At 35.9% G+C, this 19007-nt stretch overlaps 1 protein-coding gene across 1 annotated transcript in view; it reads right to left on the bottom strand.

Moving 5' to 3' along the window:
* Positions 1-19007, bottom strand: part of for (cGMP-dependent protein kinase for) — a 308955-nt gene that overhangs the window by 28398 nt on the left and 261550 nt on the right. The window contains exons 14-15 of the mRNA XM_090404405.1: positions 14197-14360; positions 769-891 (exon numbers count right to left, since the gene is read on the bottom strand). Of these exons, the coding sequence (XP_090260531.1) occupies positions 769-891; positions 14197-14360 (287 nt within the window). The remainder of the gene's footprint in view (positions 1-768; positions 892-14196; positions 14361-19007) is intronic.

Raw genomic sequence — 19007 nt, 5'->3', positions numbered from 1 at the left:
TGACAGAAGCAGAAGAAATAGTTGGGTTGCTGAGTGATCACTTTGAAAGGATACATCATACAGTTGGATTTGCAGTTGCTGATGTGACCGACACTGACATGTACCATCATTTTACATTGTTTAAGCCAATAAGAACAAAATTTGGTTGGCTAAATCCCAAATTTCTAGCCCATTCTCATTCATTCAGCATCCAGGCAGATGCCTAACAAGGTGCACCATGAGAAGGTGAGGATTGGACATTACGTCAGAAGCCCTAGTCAGTTCTCCACATTCCTTTAAAGGCTATGTGGAAGTCTCCTCTCAGTTATACAGCTTTGACCCTTAAGCGCCCAATTTCGATGCATATGTTAAGGAAATGTGCAATGAAAATGTAATGTTGTGGTGCCAAGATAAATGCAACTAATTATAGGCCAATCGATATCTCTGGAGTAGTGGTTCAGGCTTTGGAGAAGCTAGCAGATACCGCTATTATTGCTTAGGATTATGCCGACTAGTTGGCATAATCTCCTGGACAATCACCTAGTTGATTAGTACAGTTCTGCTACTGACCCACCATAGTTCCTAACATTATTTAAATGGAACCATTCATGTATGTTATAATCTACAATCAATATCAGTTTATTTCAATTTTTTCCCCTCAAGGTGCATTTTCACATACCTCAAAAATCAAACCAATTTTTAAAAAAATTTAAAAATGTAAAAAATAATTTTAAAAAAATCATCTAAATATCTATAAAAGAATTTAGAACAAAACCGTAAATTACTGACCTACAAAGTTTCTTGATTAAGGCTGTTGCATTTCTAGAGATACATCGTGGAAAATCTATGGCATCGATACCTTTTAAAATAATATTATATGTTTTCATTGGATCAGATCCAGTAAAGGGTGGCCTGTAGAAGTAATGAGAAATATTATTAGCATATATTTTATGACATGCTTCAATTTTCATTTGCTTATGAAAAAAGAAAATTTTCATTGAATTCAATCTTGTTAAAATATAAGTCAGTAAAAAGTATCAAATTTCAAAGGATATTTCTCATTATGAGAGCCATTAATGGGTTTTACAATGTTTCTGCTACATGGTTAATAAGAAATAATACTTTCATGAAGATAATAATAAACTGCTTAAGCAGTAAATAAAAAGATCACACAAATGAGTAACTTGTGCTGTCTAAACTTTGAAACTCCTGAACCCCCCTCCCCTTCCCCCATGAAGCAAGAATAATAAACTCAAGGCCACCTTACAGCTAAGCCACTTCCACTAATGCACTTACAAAGAGAGATCTAGAATATTATTATTATACGGGAATCTCCATGGATGCCAAAGACTCATTGCAAGAGACACAAACTATTCACACAATCCATCATATCTTTCCTTGAACCCATTAAGAGACAAATTGCTAACAAATGATTCTTTCAACCTCAGTTTCAAAAAGGAAATACCGTGAGTAGACATATAACTTACAATTATAATAACGGAATTAACTCACATAAAATATTCTTTATTAGTAGAATTTTCGCCTGGGTATCACAGGCATCATCAGTACAAGTACAAAGGCTAATTAAACAATAACTGACATATTCACAAGGCGCCACCTAAGTAGCTAAAGTAAGCTAAAACAGTTCTTGAATTTCCTAAACTTATTTAAAAAAAAACTATATATATGTGTGTACACAATTACAAAAGTTAGGAAAGATTAGCTGATTTTATTATTATTACGGGTATATCCATAGAGTCAGTAGACTCATCGCAGAAGACCCAAACTATCAAAACAATATCTGTCATATCTCTTCTTGAATTCATTTACAGATGAATAACTCACAACCAAGTCAGACAATGCATTCCACTCATTCACCACCCTCCAGGTGAAAAACCTTGTTCTCACACCCTTGTTAACCACACTTTTCTTTAATTTCCAGGGATGACCTCTTGTTCTTCCATCATTATCACACAGCTGAAACATTTCCCCTGCATCAATCTTATAAAAACCTTTTAGTAATTTAAATGTTTCTATCATATCCCCTCTTCTCTGCCTATCAACCAACCTCTGAAATCCACAAGCTCTCAATCTATCAATGTAGGGAGCATTTTTCACATCACTCACTAACTTAGTCACTCTCCTCTGAACCCTCTCCACAACCTTCTCATCTCCAAGGAATCCAGGTGACCAGACCTGAGTACAGTAATCCAAATGTGGAAGTATCAACACCTTATAAGGGAAAATATTAACCTCTTTATCTCTGGATGTTAGTGTGTTCTTCAATAACCAAGTAATCCTATGTGCAATCTTGGACACCTTACCAATGTGTCCTCTGAACTTTATCTCCCTATCCACCAACACCCCCCAAGTCCCTAGCCTCATCAATCACATGGAGTACCGTTCCATCTATGTAGTACACAGCTGGTAATCTTTTAACCACCTCACCGGCCATTATGGATCAAATACACATCCTCATATGCTTCGTATCCATCATATATTTCAATGGTATTACAATTTTAGTATGCACTTCGCATCCATGATAAACTTGACGTCTTGGCTGGTAGCGTGGTTAATCCCAAAATGCATAACTTTCCACAATGAACTGACATCCGTTTTTTTTTCCCCATTTTGCCAGCTTATTTAAATCATTTCCGCAAACTCTCAACATCAGTTTGATTTTTATTGCTCTACCCAACTTTGCATCATCAGCAAACAACTGAATATCTCCCTTCAAGCCATTTCCAATATCATTTCTGTACAAATTAAACAATAAGTCCAAGCATAGAGCCCTGAGGCACACCACTGGTCACCTGCCTCATCCTGGACTCTGCTCCTCCATACACCACTTTCTGGTATCTCTCCCTGAAATACCAATTCTCTTATCCATATCACCAGTTTAGTATCCATCCCCCCATCTGCTCCAATTAGTGCAACAGTATTCCATGGGGTATCCTGTCAAAAGCCTTAGCAAAATCCAGAAGTACCACTGTGTAGCCATTTCCTTTGTCCAACTCAGATGTCATTTTATTATAAAAAGTTAATAAATTGCTAAGGCAGGATCGACCTTTAACAAAACTATGTGGGCCCCTATAGAGCATTATATTCTGATCCACCCATTCTTGAATTCTGTCTTTAACCAACTTTTCCAATACTTTTACCACCACTCCCGAGACGGTGATTGGACACCTTACTTATGCATTGATTGGACACCTTACTTATGCATTGTCCTCTGAACCAATGACCAGATCCAACACTCTCACACCACGAGTCCCTTCAGTTATGTGCTGTTTCAAGTAATTATCTCTTAGGTGTATGAACTCCATTTCTTTTTTGCCACATGATATTTCCTCCTTCCAATTGATATCACCATAATTAAAATTCCCCATAATAATCACTAACCCTGCACTCATTGCACTAATTTGCTGATGCATGAATTCAATATCACCCCCTGTACCCCCCCCCCCTCGGCATATAGCAGCAACCAACTGTATATTTGGTTGCATTGGTCACTATTTCACACCAGACCACCTCAAATGAACTCTCATTCACATGTCTATCGTCTTGATATACTACTTTCTTTGGCCACAACACATCAGCTATCATCAACAGTACTCCTCCCCCTGTTCTATCTTCTCTATCCTCCCTGAAAATACTGTCCCCATTACATTCAATTCCAGTAACCACATCTTCTGCTGACAGCTAAGTTTCACTAATGCCTACAACTTTTGGTGAGATTGCATTCAGTTTATATATATATATATATATATATATATATATATATATATATATCTTAACTTTTCATATATATATATATCAAATAGTACTGTATATATATCTAAACTTTTCATATATATATATCAAATTTAATTTAATATATATATATCCAAATTTCACGTTTCTTTGTAAAGCCATTTTATGAGGAACCGACTTTTGTCTTGTTCCAATGAACTCTATATCTAGTGTCAATGGCATGCTCTGCAAGTACAGACTGTTCAGGATTAAGGTACTGAATATACGACTTATGTTCTTCTAACCGGATCAGAGCAGATCTTCCTGTTTGTCCAAAATATGATAACCCACAAGAGCTGGGAATCTGGTAGACACCTGGATAGCTGAGATGTGGGAGCTTGTCCTTTGGAGACATGAGGAATGTGGAGATTTATTAGTCAGCTTTGACATAACTTCCCTTTTCACCAATGTCCCAATCAATGATACTATCCTACTCTTACAGAACATATTTCCACACGACATCACGGCCCTCTTTGCCCACGTACTCCGCTCCGGATATTTCGTGTAGCAAAACAATTTTTACCTTCAAAAGAGGGTACAAGCATGGGCTCACCACTCCCCCCCCCCCAATAGCGAACTTTTATATGGAAGATTTTGAGCAAAGAGCTCTAGAATCGGTGTGCCTAAAGCCCAAAATTTGGCTCAGATATGTCGATGATATTTTCACCATTTGGCCCCACGGCCGCCAAGCACTAGATACATTCCTTAGCCACCTGAACAAACAACACAAACAATTCCAATTCACCATTGAAATTGAAAAAAACAACTCTCTTCCGTTCCTAGACACACTTGTCACACGTCTTCCTTCAGGCTGTCTCTCCTTCTCAGTTTACCGCAAACCTACACACACAGGCCAGTATATACACAAAACTTCTTATCACAACCCAACACAAAAACTAGGGGTCATAAGCACCCTTAAATACAGAGCTCAAACCATTTGTTCAAATGAACAAGCTCTTAACCATGAATATGAGACCATCAAACATACCTTTATAAAAAATGGACACAGTATAAAAACCATTCACAAGATCCTCCACAAAGATACCACTAATAACAAAAAAGATTTCAAGAATGCTATTGTTATACCATATGTTAGAGGCATTTCAGAAAAAATAGACAGAACACTACACAAATACAACATCAAAACTACCTTTAAACCCCCGACAAAATTAAGACACCTACTCAGTTCTTCCAAGGATCCCCTGCCACACTTAGCCCACCCAGGGGTTTACAAAATAGATTGCACATGTAACATACCATACATAGGGGAAACAGGGCGAACTATCCCAATCAGAAAGGATGAACACAAACGTCACATAAAAAACCTCCATTTTGGAAAAACCAGCCTTTCTGACCACGCACTCCAAACATACCACAGAATTGACTGGAAAGGTACCAAGTCCCTACACTGCACTAAAACCTGGTTCGAGTGGAAATTCAAGGAAGCATGTGAAATGCTCAAACATGATCCAAATCTGAATAAAAATGATGGTCTAACAATTCTAAGAATGTGAAGAACCCATCTACAACCTTCATAGCAACCACGAAGAAAAATCTCAATACAAGACCTAGTGAAGTGTTTTTTTTTTTTTTTTCTTGAACATTCAATAGCAACCTGTACTGTACAAATCCAGAAGAATCCTAGTATGTGAGGACTTTAGCAGAGTTTATTGTAGTTTTTATTTTATTTTTGTTTATTTTATTTTATTTATTTATTTAATTTTTTTTTTTTTCTAGAGGGCAGGCTAAGAAAAAAGATTAGTTAACAACGTAGATGTAATTTACTTGTATAGAGTGCAACAGCATGTAGCTTGTTCTTATACTTCTGAATGTATCCTTCTGAAGATGACCTCAATACAGGGGTCGAAACGTAAAGTTATTATTTTATTATTAATCAGTATATTCGACCAGAAATGCTGAAGTATGGTGGTATAAAAGTCTTATACCACCATACTTCAGCATTTCTGGTCGAATATACTGATTAATATAAAATATAATAATAATAATAAAATAATAACTGCATAGTTCAGAAAGCCTGGACAGAGGGACGAATTCCCGATGATTGGAGTAGAGCTCTCATAGTACCCATATATAAAAAGGGAAATAAAACTGAATGTGAGAATTACAGAGGTATTTCCCTACTGAGTGTTCCTGGCAAGATCTATGCAAGTATACTTGAGAAACGGTTGAGAAGAATTGTGGAAGAAAAGCTTGGTGAAGAACAAGCTGGATTCAGGCCAAATAGAGGCTGTCAGGATCAGATCTTCACTTTACGACAAATAGTCGAGAAAGCATGGGAATATAACAAAGATCTGTATTTAAGTTTTGTCGATTTGGAAAAGGCATATGACAAGGTGCCAAGAGAGAAGCTATTCAATACGCTGCAGTTATAAGGTGTCAATGGGGGTATTATATCAAGCAATACTTAGTCTTTATTTGAGTTGTAAGTCAGCAGTTAGAATTGAAGGAAGTACAGGAAAATGGTGTTTAATGTTAAATCTGGTGTGAGACAAGGATGTACATTATCCCCTCTGTTATTCATTATCTATATGGATCACATTATGAAGGAAAGTGGTATTAAACCTGATATCAAAATTGGAGATGTTAATGTCAGCTCTTTGCTTTATGCAGATGATGTTATACTTCTAAATAAATCCGCTACAAGTCTGCAAGATTCTCTGACTAAATTCAATTGCTGTTGTAATAGATATGGTATGAAGGTCAGCAATAAAAAGACAAAGACAATGAAAATAGGCAGAATCATTGAAAATGTCAACTGTGTTGTGAATGGAGAACCTGTGGAACAAGTAAAACATTTCAGCTACTTAGGCACGATTTTTACTGAAGATGGTAAATTAAATATAGAAATAGACAACAGAATCAGCAAAGCTGGCATGGTGGGAAGTCAATTGAATAAATTGATATGGAATAAGAGAGAAATTAGTCGGAACACTAAATTAGCTGTATACAAGAAAGTGTTCAAACCAGTTTTAACTTATGGATCTGAGAGCTGGGTCAGAAGTAAAACACTTGACCAAAGACTAAAGACCACAGATATGAGAGTCCTGAGAAAGATTAGAGGTGTGAACAGATGGCATCAATGGCAATATCATATTAAAAATGAGGATATTAGGAAAGAATAGAATGGGAGAGGAAAGATTAGCAAAACAAGTGTTCTCTGCCAGGTTGGCAGGAAAACGACCCAGAGGAAGACCAAGATATAGGTGGATTGATACGGTACAAAGTGCCTTAGACGATAGAAATATAAGATCTGATAATGTTGGAGTCTTGACAAGTAACAGACTGATTTGGAGGAAAATTGTAGATAGGAAGTTAGTAATGATGTAATTTTTTCATGTAGTACTGTCATATCCTGTACACCCCTTGAGGGTACATGGCAGGAATTTGATGATGATGATGATATTAATCAGTAAAATAATCTTTTCAACATGTGTGTTTTGTGTCCCTAAATTCATAAATATGAATGCTGTTCACCGTGTAACCTTAAAAGAAAGAGACAAATATTTAGTGGTTTTAACACTTTAGCTATGCGTTCGCTAATGCCTTGCACATAGGGGATAGGTATATGCATAATTAAATCATTACTATATTTTTTTTGTATTTGAAGAGGATGCTGAAACACGACTACTCAACGTTCTTTTTATGAACGAATTCTTATATCCATTGGATAAGAAGGAATTAACAGATTGCAATTCTTTTTGTAGTAATTCTTCTGAAGAACAAAAGGAGTGGGCTCGATGAACCAGTGTTTTTATAGTACCTGCCTTTTGATAATAAAGTCCAGTTATTTTTCCTTCAAAAACCTGTTATATCAACAAATCGAAGGAACAGCAATGGGGAATCCTATATCTCCTGCTATTGCCAACTTCTTCATGGAGCACTTCGAACAACGTATTTTTGACAACATTTTGCCTAGATCTAACCATTGGTTCAGATATGAGGGTGATATTTTTGCCATATGGAAGGGCACTTCTGAAGAATTACAACAGTTTCTCTCAAAAATAAATCCACTTCATCCAAGGACCCAGCTCACCCTAAAAGTATAAGTAAATAAGCAGTTAGCCTTTCTAGATCTCTTAATTCTTTGCAACCAGATGGTAACCTACAATTCACAGTCTATAGGAAGACGACTCATACAGGCCATTACATCCATCTATTAAAACACTGGTTCATCAAGCCCACTCCTTTTGTTCTTCATCAGAACTATTACAAAAAGAATTGCAATATATTAATTCCTCCTTCTTATCCAATAGATATAAGAATTCGTTCATAAAAAGAGTGTTGAGTAGTCGTGTTTCAGCATCCTCTTCAAACACCGAACAAATAATGCATATACCTATCCTCTATGTGCAAAGCATTAGCAAACGCATAGCTAAAGTGTTAAAGCCACTAAATATTTGTGTTACTTTTTGACCCATCAGAAAAATCTCCACATACCTCATGTCTCCAAAGGACAAGCTCCCACATCTCAGTTATCTACGTGTCTACCAGATTCCCTGCTCTTGTGGGTTATTGTATTTCGGACAAACAGGAAGATCTGCTCTGATCCAGTTAGAAGAACACAGGTCGTATATTCAGTACCTCGAACCTGAACAGTCTGTACTTGCAGAGCATGCCATCAACACTAGATATAGAGCTCATTGGAAAAAGACAAAATTCATTCACAAAAGTCGGTTCCTCATGGAACGGCTTTACAAAGAAACGTGAAACGTTACTTCACTCCCCTAACTTAAACAGATCTGATGGTCTATATCTATCCTCTTTGTGGGAGGTAGCACTCTATAAATCAGCTAATCTTTCCTAACTTTTCTAATTGTATACACATATATATATATAGTTTTTTTTTTTTTTTTTTTTTAATAAGGTTAGGAAATTCAAGGACCGTTTTTAGTTATCTTACTTTAGCTACTAAGGTGGCGCCTTGTGAATATGTCAGTTATTGTTTAATTAGCCTTTGTACTTGTACTGATAATGCCTGTGATACTCAGGCAAAAATTCTACTAATAAAGAATATTTTACATGAGTTATTTTACATAATTGTAAGTAATTCTGTCAACCTATTCCATTCATTCCCAACTCTTCAAGTGAAAAATCTAATCATCAATCTCCTACTAACCACACTTTTACTCAACTTCCAAAGATGACCTCTTATTCTACTCCCTCTAGCCAACTGCTAAAAACATTTCCCCTGCATCAATCCTATAAAACCCTTTAAGTAACTTAAATGTTTCTATCATATTCCCCTTTTTATTTCTGCCTATCAACCAACTTCTGCAGTCCACATACCATCAATCTATCCTCATAGGGAATGTTCCACAGACCACTCACCATCTTGGTTGCTTGCCTCTGAATCCTCTCCACCTCTTCTTTATCCCCAAGAAACCCAGGAGACCAGACCTGAGTACAGTAATCCAGATGTAGATGTATCAACACCTTATAAATGGAGGAAAAACAACTTCACCATTACTTGTTAGTGCGTTCTTCAATAGCCAAGTAATCTTATGAACTACCTTACAATATGCTCTTTAAACTTAAACTCTGCCTATCAACACCCTTACATCTGTAGATTCATCTATTTCCTGGAATACAGTTTTCCATCAATGTGGTACACAGCTTGTGATTCCAAAATGCATAACTTTATATTTCTCCACGTTAAACTGAACTCATCTAACTCCTACCTGATTAACCTTCAATATCTTACGATAAAGAGCCAAGAGGCTATTTTTTTTCCAGCAGCATAAATTAAGTTGAGGGGATAATAAATCCCTCATTATTTTAAAGCCGGATACGAAACTTGGAGATCGAAATGTAAGAGTTTCATGCCAAATAACTTTCGGCAAGTCCAAGCGTAAGTCAACACCTGGTAGTACAACACTAGGTCAACTCTGACCAAAGATGGAGCAAGCTCCATTACTATCCTTAATATTTTCTCATAATGTAAAATGCAGCTCCTAGGAGATGTATTACTGTTTTACATTATGAGGAGAGGTCACTACCCTAGTGACCCAATACAGGGCCTTGCAGACCATGTATTGGGTCACATATGGATGCATAAAACTTCCCAAAATTTGGGAAATAATAATTGTCAGAGGTCCCATTTTACATTCTAGGCGTTCTACAAACACCCATAGAGGGCACGCTACCTAGATAGGACTTTAGAATCATCCACATTTCATTAAGTATTGTGTTGTCTTTGCATGTGTGTTGCAAGTGTTATTTGTACTCCCTGAATATTGGAAGCATTAAAATGAGTTTTTAATCCTTTCCTAATGCTGTTAATACTCCATTAAACCTCCAGCATGATGTCCTTCCAGCACTTAAGCCTTAACACATGAGCACAATAGTCCATGTGTGGTCTGACCAATGCCTTATATAGAGACACCACCACCACTCCTTATCCCTACATGTCAATGTACTCTTAATAACAGCAGCAATACAATGTGCAGTCATTGCAACGCGCCCATGGAACTTGAGTCCACTGTCTACCATCACCCCCAAGATCCCAAATCTCATCCATTTCCTGTAGTACAGCTCCACCAATACAGCACGTAGTCTTATATCTGTGTACCCAAAGCAGATTCCCCCCCCCCCCCATCCATGCTGTTTCACTGAAATGTGTCCCTGGCCTTTAACAAAAAGCCAGTTTATCCACCATACATCATGCCACAAACTACATTTGTTACATAATGTACAGATATTTCTAGGAATGGAGAGAGTTGCTTGAAGAGATCATCATAGCAATTGTAATTTTAAGACAGATTTTAATTAGATTTTTATGTTAAGTTAAAGAAAGACTTTCATAATATGGATAGAACCAACTCCAGCAAATATGATATCCACTATGGATACGCTTTAGTGCATGTTTCAATACAAAGTGGTGCCCACAGAGTGTTCAACGTGTAAGAATGAAAGTAAACTGGACAAAGTTATTTAATGTTTCCGATCGATAGAGCCAAATTTTCATGAGATCATATCTATAACTGCCAAATTATTAGCTGTAGGTTGACAACACACAAAGCCAACTCATCAAACTTTAGCATGATGTTGGCACGAATTCCTGATAATCTGCTTCACTTTACAAATATTCTGAATCTCTTTTTGACCAGTCTCCTTCCAGATACACTGTAGTGGTCACTTCTCCTATCAGCAACTCTGACCAGAATCATGTACAAGTCTCTTCTCTCAGAGAATTCCCCTTCCCAATCCTTGCATCCTCTGACACTACAAAGAAACCAACTGGGATGACTGCCAGAATTTCTACTCCTCCTTTTCTTGGCCTGATTACTGTTTGTACTAATTTGACAATAACACCTGCTGTGAATGAGTTACAGAAATTATTTTCACTGGCAAATGAATTTCTTCTAAAGGCCAATGTGTCCTCTTTTTTATATTTTCAGAATACCATAGATTCTAATGTTAACATATCTAGAATACAGTTTCTTTTTAGGGCCGTATTCCCATGGAATTACATCTCAAATAAATTTGTGGATTTTAATATGTATATTCTTTGAAGATCTGTATCAAGTTTTATAATTGGGTGCTTTGAGGATAACTGTGCTATTGCCGTTATGTAGATTGGTTGTCTGATAGGTATCAGCGAGTTATCTATGGAGGAGCGACATCCCAGAAGAGGAAAGTTACTAGTGGTGTACCTCAAGGGTCTGTTTTGGGTTCATTGCTGTTTAATTTGTATGTAAATGATATCTGGAGAGGTCTGAATGGTGATGTGCAGTTGTTTGCAGATGATGCAATTGGGCAGAGCTATCAGGAGTAGTGTGGATGCTGTAGCTTTGCAAGAGGACTTGAATACACTGTCTGAATGGGTAAATAAGGGGGATGTCAATTCAATGTTTCAAAGTGTAAGGTTTTGAAATTTGGGAAGCAGAGATGGGATGTAAAGTACACAATCGGTGTGAGTATCTTGGAAGAGGTAGAGGAAATGAGAGATCTGGGAGTGATTGTAGACAAGGACCTAAAATTTCGGGGACATGTTACTAAAATAGTGAAAACAACACAGCGGATAATGGGAATGATGCGGAGGACATTGACTTGTAGAAGTAAGGATGTTATGGTTCCTTTGTATAAGGCTTTGATCAGACCACATATGGATTACTGTGCACAGATCTGGTCACCTAGTTTTCAAAAAGATGAAATTGCATTGGAAAAAATTCAGAGGCGATTGACTAAGGTGGTTTCTGGTCTCTGGAATGTAGAGTATGAGGTCAGATTGACAAAATGCAATTTGCAGAAATTGGTGGATAGAAGGAGGAGGGGAGGGGGGATATGATTGAGACATATAAGCTGTTAAGTGGTTATTACCAGATTAACGTCGGAGAGGTTTTGCACAGAATGGGTGAGGATAGCAGGAGAACAAGAGATCATTCCTGGAAGCTGTATAAGGAGGGTGTGAGCAAGGGAGTGAGGAGCAGGTTTTTTGCATGGAGAGTGGTGAGTGATTGGAATGCTTTGCCCGAGAGTGTGGTGTGTGCAGAGACAGTGAATATATTTAAGGCACAGTATGATAAACTGTGTGTATGACAGTGGACCTCCCACGATGAGTCTTTGACTCCATGGAGGTTTTTATAATAATAATAATCTGCATTTAAGATAATAACTTTGTTATTACTGTTATGGTTTATGGTTTTTTTAAATTTCTTTCATTCTATCCAGTTAGATTACTTCTTAGTCTTTAACAGCAGAATAGTCATTTAAGATTAAAGTCCATAGCATTATATAATACAAAAAATTTGTGGCTTTTTCTGTTGCCATAATATCTACATCTGGGATACTAATAATTGGCATTCTGTATAATTTAGTTGGTGTACAGCTTTTTTCCTGTTTGCACTTTTTCTAGATAAAAAAAAAGTGTAAAAGATTACATTTCCTTTTTACCTAGATACCTCTCGAAACATGGTTAATAATAATAACCTCACACCTTTGAAGTATCTGAGGTATTGATATTTTTGATTGCTACATTACTTGCTACCGTAACATGCAGTGAACAGGATTTTTTGTGACAACGTGCAGTGCATAGGTTTTTTGTTCCATCTGTGTCACGTTTGTTATGTTGAATCTATTTTCTAAGAAATACTTTTTTCAGCCCTTAATAATTCTTTTTCCTTTTTATAACTTGGAATTTTATGTCAAGGAACTTCAGAACCAGTTGGTTACCTTTAAATTTGTGACATCTATAATTACTTGAGTCTGCTGCGGTTTTCTTCCCTAGAGAGAGATTAGCTTTTACAGACATCATTGCACACATAATGAGCACAAGCCAAAATTTTCACCATGCACTGTTTAGTACCCACAGTACCTTTTTACAAATGATGATAGCTAAGAATAGTTTTTATCTACCACATTAAATAGTTCCAGGCACAAAAATTTCAATGTTGCTAGGTGTTGGATCCTCCTTGAAAATCAGAGAATGCAATTAAGAGAACCACATTCATAGTTCCTGAAAGTGTGAAATTAGCTTCGATTTTCAATGATCTCTCAGAAGCTTAGGTTTCTGCAAGGGTCAGAACATAATTCTATGAACAGTCAAAGTGCTTAAAATTATTTCCATAGCAAGTTGCTCACTACATACAAAAAATTAGCATTCCAATTTCCATTCTTCTCTTATGAGTTTGTATCGTAGTCATATTCTTTTTTTATACAGGAGCATGAGAGCAAATTTAATACTGTGATCCAAGAAAAAAAAAGGTAACAGTAATTCATAAAGTAATAAATTATATAGAAACATATTTACTTATTTTATAACATTTTTCAAAATCAATACCAGCAAATGCCAGTCTGGATGGTTGAGTGATTAGTGTATCTGCTCTCCAGCCAAAAGGCTGTGGATTTGAATTCTGCCATGGATACACACATTCATATATATACAAATACAGTAATATGCCATTTATTTATTTATTCAGCACTTTGGGAAAGCAATTTACTATTTTGATAATTGATTTATAATTACATGGTGCCATATCAGAAATAAAAAAATTAATTGAAGGATCACTGTTTAGAAGGTCAGATAAATAGTAGATTACTGTATACACTCTCTCAAGACAAACTGGACTATCATGGGAGAAGTTGATTCAACCTTCACCCATTACTGAGGAGAGGCCTCCCTCAGTAATCAGCGAGATCAAAGGCTCAATACAATATCAGGAAATAAATGAATTTATTTATACAGAATGTAGGTAATGGAAAGTTTATGAATATTTTTATTCTCTGAACGCTGTAGAAGAATAATATACAGGTTCAAATGGTCAAGTAAATAATGTAGTGAACAAAATATTCAGAGAAGAAATGGGTGGAAAAAAAGTAATAACTCACTGTAGACAGAGTGAACCACTAAACAACAGAATTTTTAAAATGTTTGCAATGAAATAATTATAATATAAGAAGACTTACGTTCCAGTGAGCAATTCAAACATCAATACACCTAATGACCAATAGTCTGCAGAAATATCATGCCCCCGATTTAAAATAACTTCTGGAGCCACATATTCTGGAGTACCACAAAATGTCCATGTCTTGCGACCATGCTGTAATTTTTTGGCAAAACCAAAATCAACCTGAAAAATTCAACAGCATAAATTGAAATTACTATGCTGTTGTTATAAAAACATTAAAAACGTCACAAAAAATATATCTTTATACAGTTTTGAGAGTATTCCAGGTTATTCTAAAGTTTCTGATTCTGCATAAAATTTACGAGTAAAGAGTTTTCTAACTAGCTGACTGTATCAACCGATTTTAAGTTCACGAAATTAAGCTGATAAAATAATTTTATTAAATTAGCCTGATAATATAAATTTGAGATAGTATAGCAGTTTAAATACATTGACTGCCTAAGGTGTCTAATAAATTTCAAACTGAGACTGAAAAAGAGCAACTGTGACAAACTGGTCTTACTATGCTTACTGGGGGGTTATTAAAATCCTTGCTTGTCAAGACATCTTATGCTAGCAGTTTATAAATCATTATATATGACTGGGCTACATGTAGTCTAAAATATATCAGGAATGAAAAATGATGAAAGACAGAGAATTAAGATGAACCAGAAGATAACCAAACTTTATAAGGAATTGGATTTAGCAATGGAAATTAACAATAGAAATTAGCATGTCATCAGTATGACATGATTTTTCATGATGTGAAAGAGAATACCAAAATCATTAATGAAGAATGCTTTGTATGCATACATCAGATATTTTATATTTATAAGTCTGATTAGAATTGTCTATGGGGAAAAAGAAATAATAATAGTGTAACATTTATCATCAAATTCCTGACATGTACCCTCAAGGTATGATAGGGTTTGATACGGTATATGCACAGGGTATGATAGTACTACATGAAAAATTTACATCATTACTAACTTCCTATCTATAATTTTCCTCCAAATCAGTCTGTTACTTGTCAAGACTCCGACATTATCAGATCTTATATTTCTATCGTCTAAGGCACTTTATACTGTATCAATCCACCTATATCTTGGTCTTCCTCTGGATCGTTTTCCTGCCAACCTGGTAGAGAACACTTGTTTTGCTAATCTTTCATCGCCCATTCTGTTTAAGTGACCATACACCTGAGATTAGCTCTGCTAATGCATTCCTGGATGTTGACAATATCAAGTTCTTTCCTAATATCCTCGTTTTTAATATGACATTGCCATTGATGCCATCTGTTCATGCCTCTAATCTTTCTCAGAACTCTCATATCTGCCATCTCTAGTCTTTGGTCAAGTGTTTTACTTCTGACCCAGCTCTCAGATCCATAAGTTAAAACTGGTTTGAACACTGTTTTGTATACAGCTAATTTAGTGTTACGACTAATTTCTCTCATATTCCATATGAATTTATTCAATTGACTTCCTACCATACCAGCTTTGTTGATTCTGTTGTCTATTTCCATATTTAATTTACTATCTTCACTAAAAATCGTGCCTAAGTAGTTGAAACGTTTTACTTGTTCCACAGGTTTCCCGTTCACAACACAGTTGACATTTTCAACAATTCTACCTATTTTCATTGTCTTTTTAATGCCGACTTTCATACCATATCTATTACAACAGTTATTCAATTTAGTCAGGGAATCTTGCAAATTTGTAGCGGATTTATTTAGAAGTATAACATCGTCCATATAAAGCAAAGAGCTGACATTAAAATTTCCAATTCTGATATGTTTAATACCACTTTCCTTCATAATGTGATCCATATAGATAATGAAAAACAGAGAGGATAATGTACATCCTTGTCTCACACCAGATTTAACATTAAACACCATCTTCCTGTACTTCCTTCAATTCTAACTGCTGACTTACAACTCAAATAAAGACTAAGTATTGCTTGATATGATGATCCACTGACACCATATAACTGTAGCGTATTGAATAGCTTCTCTCTTGGCACCTTGTTATATTGTAAAATTTTCTCTCTCTTATTTAATTTATTTTTGTATTGTACTCTTAAATCTTAATTGCACTTATATCTGTGCCTTTGTAAAATCCTTCTATAGTAAATCTTTATCTCTCTTAATTCCAATATTCTCTCTCTGGGTCGATCTTTACCTATAAGAACGATGCTAGTGGTTTGGGGGACAAAGGGAATACTAATGGTCAATGCCAATTCCTTTGTCTCGACACTGGTTCTAATTCCTTTTTCGGATTCAGGTAAAATTTATTTTTCACTGCGCCACCCTGAATCCTAGATTAACAAAGAGTGCAGAATCAAGGAACCAGAACACAGTTTAGCATACAATCTTACTTCACTATAAATTACTTTTGCAGTCGTAGCCTCTCTATAAATTAATCACCCGCTGTGGTCCGCATTTTATGAGAAAGTGCAATAGAGAAGAAAATCAGGCAAGTCATCAGTTAAACTTAAAAAGCAAAACATTTAATTCATTTGAGACATCTTACACATTATGAATATACTCTGATTAAGTAATCTGCAATTGCTAAGAAATGAATGTTAATGATTCAGATTCTCTATCTCTATCATAGCATGCATAATAAAGAACTTCATTTATATTTTACAAATTCAACTCGATAGATCAAACTTATTCTTCAATACTAAGGACATTTGTTAACTGAATTACTAAGTTAGCTCCACGTGCTCTCACACTATTTCATTCACAAAATTCTCATAATTACTCTATCATTAAAAGAAACAATCTCTAGGCGCCACGTGCTCTCGCACTATTTCTTTCACAAAATTCTCATAATTACTCTACCGTTAAATGAAGCAATCTCTAGAGTCCTTCCTAAAGTTACAGACATTCTTCTTATACATATTTACTTATAAAAAACATAGACTGTACATTACCAACTGTTGGGGAACTATTTGGCCACTTCACATACCTCGTCTGGACAATTACTTTCGACTTCACATTCATTATGCTTTTTCTGAGGCATTCTTCAAGGGTTCAAGCTGTACTTATCTCTGCCGCCGAAAATAGGTAGATGTTGTTCTCTGGTCAATTGGCTCAACATTGTAATGATATTTCCGTAAGCATTGGTGACTATCTTCTGCAGGGCTGATCCCCGATCGGTCAACTTTCGGGAATTTCACGGCATAATTCCTCAGTCATTGTGTCGAATCCGCATCGAAAACGGGGAATGAGAGGATGCCACGAGGAGGCTCCACACACAACAGCAAGACCGCAAGAAGGCATGAGATCCGGAGCATAAGAGAGCTGTTCTAGGCGCTGCACGACCTTTTAAATCGCGCACCACACGTTCACTCCTACATCATCGATTTCTCCTCCCCTATTTCCATGTCACCCAGTACTCAGCACCACACATGGAATCCTGACGTATTCTTCGGAGTGTATGAGTTGGGGGGGGGGGAAGCTTGCTTACCAAATGGGTGCATGTGTACTACTTGTTGCACGTGTTTAGATTCCAGCTACTTTTACTTAATCGGATTATCTTTTTCTTCCAGCAATTTATAAGTACTTACACAAAAGCAGTAAGGTTTAAACAATTTAGCAATTTACAATACTTTACATTATAAAATAAATAAATGAAAGATTCTCAGTTCAGTAATATTTTGGTAAATTACAAGAATTTAGTATATCTGATATATCAATAATTGATTCAAAATGCAAGCCCATGTTAAGTCTGTATGAAACGTGAATTAATTTAATTTAAGTTTCATTCAGAACTTAACAATATGCCTGTTCCAAATCGACAAAACTTAAATACAGATCTTTGTTATATTCTCATGCTTTCTCGAAAAATGAAGATCTGATTCTGACAGCCTCTATTTGGCCTGAATCCAGGTTGTTCTTCACCAAGCTTTTCTTCCACAATTCTTCTCAACCGTTTCTCAAGTATACTTGCATAGATCTTGCCAGGAACACTCAGTAGGGAAATACCTCTGTAATTCTCACATTCAGTTTTATTTCCCTTTTTATATATGGGTACTATTAGAGCTCAATCATCGGGAATTCATCCCTCTGTCCAGGATTTCTGAACTATGCAGTGCAGCCATTGTAAGACTTTTATGCCACCATACTTCGACATTTCTGGTCGAATATCATCTACTCCTGCTACCTTTCCACATTTCAAGCCTTTGATGGCTTTTTCTATTTCAAGTATGGATACATATTCCTAACTGTATGCCTGTTGAGTATTTTTTACCACTGTGCTATCACTGCTTGCTTGCTTCATTTAGCAATTTTTCAAAGTAATTACTCCATACTTCAAGGATATCTTTTTCTCCCGTTTTCATGTCACCTTTATCATCTCTAACTCCTTTTACAGCACTTTTTCCTCCATTTCTAAGCTTCTTCAACAACCTCCAGAATATCTTACCACCTTCTTGATATTTATTTTCTATGTTCTTGCCAAAGTCCTCCCATGACTTTTGTTTAGCTAGTTTTACACAGTGTTTAAACATTTGTCTCTGTATTCTCTAAGAGCACAAGCTGACTTATTTGTCAGGAACCTTTTGATATGCTTTCTTCTTTTTCTTCGCTGAAACATTTATCAGTGTTGAAATAAAGCTATTGTTTAAGCACCATGAGACAGCTGTATCAGTAAGTGACCAAATAGTGCAGGAGAAAGTTAAAAAAAATTAATAAAATGGTATATCCTAAGCCAGTATTGAAGATAATGCTATCAACAATATGAGACTTTTTTCTTATTTCTTGTGTATTTGCAACATATGAATTTGTGAACATGGAGTGGATATGAATAATAATAATTAATTCAA

Source organism: Typopeltis vanoorti, chromosome 14, assembly GCF_054136105.1.
Source record: "Typopeltis vanoorti isolate ZY-2024b chromosome 14, IOZ_Tvanoo_1.0, whole genome shotgun sequence".
In the NCBI taxonomy this organism is placed as follows: Eukaryota; Metazoa; Arthropoda; class Arachnida; order Uropygi; family Thelyphonidae; genus Typopeltis; species Typopeltis vanoorti.
The sequence above is the reverse complement of the archived record's forward strand: the minus strand, read 5'-3'. Positions and strand labels throughout refer to the sequence as shown.